The sequence below is a fragment of the Perissodus microlepis genome, chromosome 22 (assembly GCF_051167445.1).
Source record: "Perissodus microlepis isolate ML-2025 ecotype Zambia chromosome 22, ASM5116744v1, whole genome shotgun sequence".
NCBI classification, from domain to species: domain Eukaryota; kingdom Metazoa; phylum Chordata; class Actinopteri; order Cichliformes; family Cichlidae; genus Perissodus; species Perissodus microlepis.
Genome location: NC_140481.1, coordinates 30800861 through 30812400, shown reverse-complemented (window position 1 = coordinate 30812400; position 11540 = coordinate 30800861). Strand labels below are relative to the sequence as shown.

Here is an 11540-nt window from a genome sequence, read left to right as displayed (position 1 = left end):
CTAAGCACATTATAGAGCCAGCTCACGTTCAGTTACATTTGGCTACAACCAGTGTTTGTCAAACTAAACTCATTACACATGTCAGGTGTTTCATAGTCACAAAAGTGACTTTTACAGACTAGATGTCATCAACGGGCTGGATTTGGATGAAAAAGCCAGTCAGGTGTAGCATTAGACCTGTCCATTCTAAACCATATACAATTTAAATTGCATATCACAATGTGCTTTAAATGCCTTATACCAGGGTTAATGCTGAAAGCTCTTACACCGAATGTAAACATGATCTGAAATAAGGCTTCAGATATCCATGAAGTTTGCATAAGCAGCAAAGTTTCTCCCTGCTTCGTTTTTCCTTTTGGAAAAGAAACTACACATTTCTCATAAATTCTGTTCTTTATTTTCAAGTGCAAAGGAGCCACAAGATTAGTAACAATACTGCAAAGAATCTGTACAAACATCACTTCTGACAGAACAGGGGAGAAGCCTATTTTAAGCAGGACAATACATTTTCTCTCCCCATTGATCAGGTTATTCAGTTTGTCCTTTCTGCAGATGCTGTGACATCCAGGTGAAGGAATGATGAATCACGATTTTACTCCTTAGAGAACATGTGCACGAGCAGGTCACACACACGGTTGCTGTAGCCAAACTCATTATCGTACCTGCAGGTACAAAAATGAGAGCAGAAGGTTCAACAGTGGAAACGTGAATGAAGATGGGAATGCTGCAGGCTTTAGTGCATAATGGCTGACTGTTTAAATCACTGAAGTTTGTCTTCTTGGGGCACTAGGTGTAAACTCAGTGACTAGGAATACCAGTCTAATACATTTTTACTCATTTCATACTACATGAGATTCAGATTTCCATCTGCATTACCTGCAGAGCAGGAATAAGAGACTGTAGTAATCATCAATTCATTTAAATGCAGCAAACAAGCTTTGGTCAACTGAGTTTAATAAATGCAGTTTCATACTAGAGACATGTTCATCGAGTCTCACCATGAAACCAGCTTGACAAAGTTGTCGTTGAGTGCAATGCCAGCTCCAGCGTCAAAGATTGATGAGTGAGGGTCACTGTTGAAGTCTGTGGACACAACCTGAACAGAAAGAGTGCAAGTGTTGTTCTGTTAGTGTGCCAGTCCTCTAGCACATCTGTAAAGCTAGTTAGAGAAATGCTGCCACCTAGTGACTCCTGTGTGGCCACACAAGTGAAACAGTCACATTCTCCCCTTTTAAGAGTATAATGTAGCCTGGTGTTTCAGATGTGGGTGTTTTGTACCTGGTCCTCTGTGTATCCCAGAATTCCCTTCATGGGTCCCTCAGCAGCAGCTTTGATCGTTTTCTTTATGTCTTCATACTTTGCCTGAGATGAGAAATTATAATCCTCAGATTAGACAAATGTAAACTCTAGATAAGGGAACACGAATCAGCTTTATGTCAATTATGAGACGCTTACAGGCTTCTCCAGTCGGACAGTAAGGTCAACGACGGACACGTTGGGGGTGGGCACACGGAAAGCCATACCTGTCAGTTTACTGTAACAAATATTCAGAGCTCAGGGCATTTTGCTGATAATTTTAGTCATTACACCGTCCTGATCCTTTTCAGGAACATGTGCCATTTTAAAATGGTGAATTAGAGGAAAAGTACCCATTCAGCTCAGGGATGACCTTGCCGACAGCCTTGGCGGCTCCAGTGGAGGCAGGGATGATGTTCTGGGAGGCACCACGGCCATCTCTCCACATTTTACCAGAGGGCCCGTCAACAGTCTTCTGTGTGGCAGTGACAGCGTGGACTGTGCTCTGAAAGAGCAGGTAAAGGTTATTCAGAGGCAGAATCAGATCGTCCCAACAATGTGAGCTAATCTGAGCTGCTGTTGGACAAGTTAAACAGAATTTCTTAAGAGGCAAATAGCTTTGTTAATGTTGTAAAGGGACGACATTTACTTGATGCAACAGAAACACTTTGTGACAAGAGAACTACTGGAAAGCAGGACCCTGATATAGACACCCAGTATCCAAGCTTTCTGATCATGTGATGTTTGTGAAGGGCAGGTCCATCAGTCTCCAGCATCAGTGACCAAAATTTGGTGAGTCTGTCACAAAGAATGACCCTCTGCAGAATGTCAAACTGAGGAGACTTTGAGCTTTTTATTGGCATTGTGCAGTTTTTGCACAGCTAAATTGGGTAGCTGGACCACAAAGGTGCAAAAGACAATATACAATGAGGGGAAAAAGGAAAAAAAAAAAAAAAAAAAGAAGCAATGTGAGTACTAGCAACATGTAACTAAAAGTTGTTGCTGAATGCATTGTACAGTTTGTTGGTCGACTGCTCTTAGAGTTCCTAAAATCTTCTGGTTATAAGAGATTCACTCAAAAGAAGCAGTATCCGTTCTTTACCATGAGACCTTCCACGATGCCAAAATTGTCGTTTACGACCTTGGCGAGGGGAGCCAGGCAGTTGGTGGTGCAGGAAGCATTGCTATGGAGAAAGCACATGTCAACTTAATGCATGACAGCTTAAGTGCAGAGATGCTACACCAAACAAAATTTAAGCCATCTAGACATCTGCATCCAGCTGTCCAAACAGCCATTAGACAAGGCATCTGTAAGCACTATCAGTACCAACACTCACCTGACAACCGTCAATGAGTTGTTGTATTTTTCGTGGTTGACACCCATTACAAACATTGGTGCATCAGCACTGGGAGCAGAGATCACCACCCTCTTAGCTCCACCCTTCAGATGAGCCTAACAAATCAAAATAGATATTAAGACTGATTGTACAATCATTGATGCTTCAGGAAGCTCCAAGATTATCCAAACTAGATTCCAAAAAGATTGCATTAATTTAGAAATACAGGTCAGGATGATGAAAACTGTTCCTTCAACCAAGTTTGTCACTATTGTGACTTCAACATGTGAAACAATCCAGTCATCTTCAGGGTGAAACTGCACTTTAGTCAGGCAAGAAAGCACAACAGCAGCCAACTTACAGAAGCCTTCTCAATGGTGGTAAAGACACCAGTGGACTCTACAACATAGTCCACACCAGCATCACCCCACTTGATGTTGGCGGGGTCCCTCCTGTGCAGTTCAGAGAAGTTAGTTATTCAATCTGAGGCAAACTTGCTGGATAAAGTGCACGTGTGACAGTTACGTACTCTTGGAAGACCATGATGTGCATGTTACCGATGACCAGCTTGCCACCCTCAGTCTTCACCTCTCCGTGCTTCCAAGTGCTGTGAGTGGAGTCGTACTTGAACATGTAGGCCTGCATTAAGAGGTGACCATTAAAAATGCAACAAAGCCTGCTGTTTAAGAGAAGTCAACATGAGGTCGCTAAAACTTCATGGTGTCCTTGACAACGCAGTCTTTGCTTAAAATGTTTCATTTAAGGACTTTGCTTTTCCTACATTACTAAACAGAATCAAACAGGCTTGTTAAGGACCATCAATTTATAGAGCAGAAGAAACCCGTCCTCTCACCATGTATTCCAGGTCAATGAAGGGATCATTGATGGCTACAACCTCAACCTTACCACCTGCAACAGCAGCACGGGTCACCAAACGACCAATACGTCCAAATCTGAAATGCAGGTCAGACTAAAGAATCAGTACAGACACGAAAGTGAGCAAGAACGACTAGGTTGTTGTGAGACAGAAAAAAAAAAAAAAAAAGAAAGAAAAAAAAAAGGGATGAAATATTTTGTTGAATTCAAACTGAAGATCCTTGTAAAGTCTGCATAGTCCAATTAAAATCTCAGGTTCCAGGCCCTTCATTTGAGCTTAAGTTTTTAAATTGCAACTCTGTCCACTTTATACATTTCCTGTCTGACCAGCAGGTTGAATCTGAGTCACTGCAGAGGACAGCTTTGCTATGCAAGGCCTGCCAACCTTGACTGAAGATAACAATGGCTGGCACCAGCAGCTGATAGCCTGTTTAGGCCTAATATGGGCATTGTCAGTGAGGCAGATTGAAGAGTGTGGAACTAAGGAAGCATGGAGGGTCGAAAGTTCAGAGCACGTTATAGTAATGGAGATAAAGAGGGTTGTGAAGTAAGAGTTTCGGAGAGAAATCAAGATATGCTACAAAGAAAACCTGTGCAAACCCAGAAACAGCTGTAGACCTTCTGCTGGGCCAAAGTAAAAGCCAAATTTTTAAATCACCCAAACATTTGTCTCTAACTTTTTCATGTTTTGTGACAAGTTAAGTTGAGTTAGTGCTTCAGAATTGAGTGTCTGGAGGTATTTGAGTACAACAGTTGCTTTTGGGTTACCCAAACAGATTAGGCTAGTCTTGTGAATTGCTGCCTCCAAGTAGATTTGGATACAAAAAAGCAAATAAGCAAATATGCAATATATAATTTTGTCCAAGATGGCAAAAGGCACAATTTCCCACCCACCCACATCAAGTCTCTAAGTTCTGAACAAACTTAATTTAAGTGGGATTTCATATGTGGATGAACCAAAAGCCGACTTTGCCTTGCGACTGCAAGACTGAAACCGTGTTTAGTTACAGCTAAGATACAGTTGCCACACAGTTGGAATTTGATTATATTCATGGCCTTTCAATAATACTGCATTTAGGCTCTATTGTATTTCAGCTTCTATCAGAGCAAACAAGGCTGCTCAATTCAAGATTTCTAAAGATGTGGTGAAACATGTTTCTTCATCATGTAAACTGATCTGGAAGCAACATGCAACTCTAAGTTGCTAAAAGCCTGCAGAAGTTAAACGTTCCCATTATGGACCAGCATACCAACTACTGTGTCAGAGGGAAGCCGATAGTAAATTCAGGGTTGAGGCCACCACTAGCTTTGGCTTTAGATCAAGCTGAAGACAGGGAGTTGTGGCATGAACTATTGAGCACCAGAGTTTTGTCATGCAACACTGCATGCCTTCAGTTCACACAAGCCACATTACATAGTTTGTACATTGTTTGCAACTGTATCCTGCAACAGGAGACAAATATACAACATGCACACAAAAGGACTTTATCAGCTTTGATGTATCAGAAAGCAGAGATGCCTTTGAAACTGCCAGAGAACTTTATGGGTTGAGTAAGAGGAAATCTGGACAATAGCAAAACAGGAAGGAAAGTCTTAAGGGGAGCAATTTGAAAATTCATATCTGTAGGAACCTGCTCATATCAGATAAAGTCCATGTTTATCAACTGGTGACCTCTTAAACCCATTCACCTCATGAAATTTAGAGTTAAACGTAAAGTGAACACTGAATATAAAGTTCTTACTTTTGTCAAAAATAAAATTATCACGAGTCAGATGTGACAGTTTCACATTTAACTGATATTAGAAATCACTAGCACAGTAAAAGCAAGTTTAACTTGAGGTGGGATGACAGCATGCTGCCATGGAGGCTGCTTGCACAGTCTAGTTTGTAGCAAAGTCAGTAGTGTACATATCCTTAAAGTTAGTAAGGGGTCAAGAACAAAACACTAGCATAAATGAGACTAAAATGTTTGCCTAGTATGGTTTGATGTACCATTGGGGGACACTTATGAAATTTGGCAATTCTAGCAGCTTTAAACACAAGCAGCTTCACTACTGTCTCATTAGTGAATCATTTTAATTGTCAGGTGCAGAAACCCTCAAGTTATCCTCTCAAACTTGTTGTCAGGCACTGCCATCATTGACAAAGTTTTGACAGGAGGGGGAAGAGCCACAGGCATGCAGATTTCCTTGGTTTTGGAAAGCTGCTGAGCAGCCAGAAGGCCAAAATGGACTGGAGCCCATCTTCTGTTTCTGAGCCTCATTGTTTGTGAGGTACGTGTCCAAAATCAGGGAGCCAAATCTCCCTGCGGCTCTGCAGCAGCTCCACAAGAGGAAGAGAAAGTGTTTCAGCTGTGATCTCCGAGTCTGAGCGGTGTCCACACAGAGTCGGCCGATCTCTGATCTCCAGTGGAAAGGTTAAGGAGTTAAAATTAGACGAGGGGAGAATGAAGAGGAATGTGACAGCTGAAGAGAGCAGCGATACTGACAGAAGGGCGTTGTTGAAGAGCAGACGCCAACTGTGACACCACCAGACTATAAATAACCAGAGAATAGACAGGTCCAGACCGCAGTCCCGTCCTGCTTTTAGGGTTCAGATGATGCTCAGGCAGCACTCCAGCTGTCCTCTGTGAGGCAGCTAAATATTTAGACACCTTTAAGTTCTGGCATTTCTAGATTTCAAGCCTTGTTTAATTTATGTTCATTTAACAAGTTGCCCTTTTACCATCTTGACAACAAATTGCCGTTTCAGCTTTCAAACACTGGCAATCAATTTGTATTTTGGCCTCCATAAGGCATTTGTTTAGCACATTTCCAACAAGGTGTCTCAAAGTTTAAACTGCTTTTGCCACTTGATTAAATCTTCATGAGCCAATAAGTAAAACCACAAGAGGACAATATGTCACTAGAGGAAAATTCGAAGGCCCTACAATTCGATTAAATTGTCCACTGATCTAAATTTTAGAAATATACTTTCAACCTTTAACATAAAAACTTATGTCAATACAGCATTCAGACAACAGGGGATGAAGTTAAAATACCTGGATACAAATCAAGCATCCAAAGAAAGTCAGGAATCTTATCTGGGTTATACTGAAATGCCTGCTTGATTATCTACTTTGAGCTTTATTAAAAGATATACAAATAAAATGCAACCCTTAGTTGCACCTATCCAAGTTTTACTAGCACCAAACCAAACACCTCTTTGCAACACATGGGGTAGTGATTGTTAATTAAGCCGATGAGAAGGAAACCTCTGCCAGGACACCTGCACGATGACAGGTGTAGAAACTTACCCATTGACTCCAATCTTCACCATTGTGCCTGATGTGGTCTACACCTCACTGAGGGGGAGGAAACAGTTTAGCCTTTAATTCACTTATACAAGAAGAAAAGAAAGATGCACATTCAAGGATTAAAAGATTAACGTTTCAAAAAACTCAAAACAAAACTTTACAGGAACTTTCTGTGTGTTTCGTTCACCTGTTACTCTGAGCAGCAGGTAAAACTGTCAAAGCTCAACCACTAAACAAAGGCAAACATGTGGGGAAACCAAACCCTTACCTGAGAGAACACTGGGATACGGATGTCCTCCGGAGAAGAAGCGAGAGCGGGAAATAAGTTTCGAGTCATGCCATTTATATGCGCTGTCCTCCCGAGCCACGCCCCCTTCCTCAGTGGCCCAACTTTAAAGGTCACGTGAAGCTGCGAACGAGTTTAATTAGAGTATCGTTTTTTTTGTGCGGTCTTTACTCAGTCTGAGAGGTCGCTATACAACAGAACCACAGTGCAAATGTGTAATCTGTGATGGCATAATTAGAATTAAACGCCACTCTTCAGAATAGTTCCTGGAAGGAGCTCCACAGGAAAACACAAGAGCAAAACCATGTTGTCGCAACTGGGAATTTTAGGAAGGAAATACCAATATCATGGGAATAATAATAACATAAATAACTGCGTACAGGCTCCCTCAAAACATCCATTTACAATTATTTTGCATTTGATTCGTTTGCCAAAAAGGAAAGCAAACAACACACAAAATCGCAGATTTCATTAACAGCTTTAATATTATCATTATTTCCCCCATAATTTCTGCAGGCATTGCAATGATGTTGCCAATGTCAATTTTATGTTACTGTATTTATTTTTTTATTTTACAATCAGACTCATGAAATGAAAACCTGATATCATGAATAACGACATCTTGTTACTTCATGTTGCAGAAAATCTGGAATAACATCCTTTCAAATGGTGAAAGGTTTTTGCTTTGTTGCTCCAGGCCACCATAATTTTCTAGCAAAAACGTTTTTCTACTAATTTAATCAAAGATTTACTCACAATTTATTGATGATTGTGTGGGATTTATTAATATCATACATTAAATTAAATAATAGGTTAATTAAGTGAAATCACAATTACCAAAACGGATTTCTCAATGTTATAAAACTGAAATGTGATTTACATTTTAGTACTGTCAGAAATCTGTGATCAGTTGGGTATAAATCCATCTCTGTAGCTGTATTATTTTCAGCAAGCACAAAGAATCTATTTTTATTAAAAAGTCAACAAAACTTACATAAGAGAGTTTAATGAGGAAGGTGAGAGCACTGATGTGTTAATCTGGTCCTCGGTCCGAAGTCAGACCTGAGACACCCCCCCACTGCCGCCCTGTCCAGGCTCAGTCACAGGATGATTCTGCCGGTCATGTGATGTTCTGGTTTCCACCACTACGTGAAGCATATCACACACAGACAGGAGGGCAACTTTCATAGTCAGTCTAGTGCTAATCCTACTGAAGCTTAGTTTTATGTATTTAAATGAAGAAATATTACAGGGAAATAATCACAATGATTTTTTGAATTCCCACAACAAATCTCAGAATGCAGGCTTGTGTGTTCGTAGCAAAAACTATAGGGGTGGCAGAGCCTCTGAACTTTAACAGCAGTCGCGTTAATTTGGTCATAAATGTGCTGGTGACCAAATTAATCTCTACCCCAGGAGTTTCAAACTAATTTTAGTTCATGGACCACCTACAGTTCAACTTGATCTCAAGTGGGGAGACTCAGAAAAAACAGTCCAACCTATAAAAACATATAGAAATTGAAATATATTTTCTTTTAAGTGTAAAAATGTGCATGTACTCTCTGAAAACATTCATATGTAATGTACCATAACACAGATGGTTAGCAGCCTGAGATGGCTTAGGAAAACTGAGTATAGTCTCAACAGTGTCAGTTTTCCTCTTTCTGTCAGTCTACTATCATTAGAAAAATGCTGCAGAACTGCATCGGGATGTCGTCTCGGCTTACAGGTCTCCCTCAGATTTTTGTAAAAATTAACAAACAAAAACTCCGAAAATGATGCCGATGCTGGCTTAGATTTTAATGTTTTGCAAACCCGTCCACTGGGCCAGATCTGATCCTTTTGTTGGTCTATTCTGGCCCTTGGGCTGTATGTTTGACACATCTGGTCCTAAGCTTTCCACTTCAGCCATAAAATCTAAACGGTTATATTCAGCAACCAGAGAATTGGATCATATGGAAAATTAATTCATCCAAAAATATTATTATCTCCCACGACCCTGAATTGGATAAGCAGAAGAGAATGGATGGATATTTATTTTAAAGCTTTGAAAACATGTTACAAATGAAGTTCCCCTTGTAAAAATAGAATAATAATGAGTAATAACAAAGCTGAGTAATCTGATACGGCTTATCACTGTAAGTTTCATCTAATGTTAATCAAACAAGGAGACACGGTATGGTTGGAATCCACATATGTTGGTCCTGTGAGTATTTTCAGCAGCACGATGGAGCAATGAAGGAATGTCACTCAGCGTGGCTCACCGAAGTTTTAAATAGATTTTGGTAACCGACAGAAACAGGCAGGTATAAGACTTTTGAGGCTATGAATGCACACACAATACTGTTGTGTTTTACAAATGCACAGACTGTATATAAAAGATGAACGTAGCTGTCGTGAGGTTGCATTTTGATTTTCAAGCTCTTCTTTTGAAGCCTCAGCCTGCACGTTTTGACCCTGAGATTTTGGGGTTTTGAAAATTGACATGATGTGTGGAGAGTGAAAGGCAGACACATCATAAAGATTTGCCTGGTTTATCATCTGTTTTCTTCTCAAAGGGACCATAATTTATAAAGTCAAATCATGTAGTAATAAATAAGACTTAACACTTTCAGTCTAAACCACAAACATTACCAGATTACCAAATACATGCATCCAAACCTGTGACATTTGCACACCATTCATACCTGGTACTACTGCTTGGCCTAGAACATTAAGTCCAAGAACATAATTCATACTTTGATCAGATATTAGAAGGTACAAATGCAATCTATGCAGCATGACCACATCTTAAAGAAAAAAGAACACATTTTGAAACCAATAATAAATGAAAGGTATATAATTATCCAGATACCGTGTCTCTATACAGACTGCATGGGTGTATTTTAGTACTCACAAAGCAAAAGAACAATCTAGCCCTGCGGATCAAAGAACATACAGCTCTACAGGTCAGTCAGTGGAGGGTAACATATAAAGGTCAGCCTATAAATATGGCATCCTGTTCTGAACTCTCTTCATATAGACAGTATGTTAAAGAGTGTGACATTTAGGTGAGCTGGGCACCTCTGTTCGGGGTCAGACACACCGGAGGGTTAGCAAGAACGTCTCTGAAACAAAAAGGGACTGAAGGTTGGTTTGTATGCTTGAATGAAGCCCAGACAGCTCTCAAAAGCAGAGCCCAGGTGAGATAAATGTGCGTCCTTTGTGTGCGTGATGGTGTAACTGTGCACATATCTGCAGTGTATGTAATACAGAGCCTGATAAATGCTTTGTCTTTGGTTAGGGGTGCATTCTAGCTGCTCAGATAATCCCCGTGATCCAACACAGCCATGCCTTATCTAGGAAAAAAGAAAGGAAACCTGGTTGCTATGACAACCCCAGTGGTTAGACAGCTGGTTAATAATTCAAGTCTCGCTTGCTCCTGTCTGATATTTGTCTTTCTGCTGCACAGACTGTACAAACATTGTCTAAAATTCACAGACTATGTCACTGCATTTCCAGAGGAAGTCAAAGCTCCTGAAATGAGCTGCTCTTCCTCTCGATCTTCTCACTGCCCCGTTCTCTGGCTTCATTGCCATCGGAGCTGAGATTAAAACCTTCTACCCAAACACATTCAGAAAAGTATTCTGCTATACCGTGCATCAGTATTTGAATTTGCTATGGCAGAAACTTAAATAAAGAAAATGACAGTCAACAAAAGGCAGAAGGAATGCAGAACATCAGGAGCATCAAGAGCAGAACACATTCAAAATAATACATGAAGAAAGTTTGAAATCATCTTCATGACCTTCTGCTGTTTCTTCATCCTTTCCCACCGAGCAGCTGACTCGAAGTTGCAGGAGGCTCAAAGTGTTTGTATGAGTGACCTTTAATGATTTCATTTTAAGCTGATGACATTTATAACATTCCCCCTTTTTTATTAAAGAATGGATGTGTCTGTGGGTGTAGAAGGAAGGTGAAAGAGGCAGTGCAAAGGTCAAGAAGCAGATTTAAACCCAAAGAACGAGAGTGGGCGATTAAGCCCGCTGAGCCTCCAGAACAACAAACACACAGCCTGCGCTTCCATTCAGGCACACGGAGTGATGTGGCGTTAAGGCTTTACTCATAAAGCCTCGTAACACATGCAAGTGATAATGTCTACAAAAATACTGGGAACAGAGATTTTACCTTAAAACTGCTAATTGCTTCTCCTGAAACACGATCTCTGGTATCCAGTTTAAAGTGACGGGTCATCTTTTTGCATTTAGCCTGTAGTTTTTTTTCATTCATACTTTGTTATAAGTTGCCCAGTTTTGGAATAAGTGTCTGTAAAGATATAGTTCTCTGTTTCCTTTAATAAAATTACATTTTGTCTCAAAGCACCAAAAATATGTTTAAAAAATGAGCAGTGATGTCTCTTTCCAGAAATCTCGACCTTGTTGTGAGCAGTTTCATGGCAACTGTATCACT

The 11540-nt window shown here is 40.4% G+C and overlaps 1 protein-coding gene across 1 annotated transcript; it reads right to left on the bottom strand.

Moving 5' to 3' along the window:
- Positions 1-374: 374 nt before the first annotated feature.
- On the bottom strand, positions 375-7168 carry LOC146363501 (glyceraldehyde-3-phosphate dehydrogenase-like). Its single transcript, XM_084918529.1, has 12 exons — positions 7074-7168; positions 6806-6853; positions 3487-3586; positions 3163-3272; positions 2995-3085; positions 2634-2749; positions 2399-2480; positions 1650-1801; positions 1456-1534; positions 1279-1362; positions 999-1096; positions 375-662 (listed from the first exon to the last, which is right to left on the bottom strand). The coding sequence occupies exons 2-12, from the start codon at positions 6826-6828 to the stop codon at positions 593-595; spliced, it is 1005 nt and encodes a 334-aa protein (XP_084774655.1). The 5' UTR covers positions 6829-6853; positions 7074-7168; the 3' UTR covers positions 375-592.
- Positions 7169-11540: the final 4372 nt, after the last annotated feature.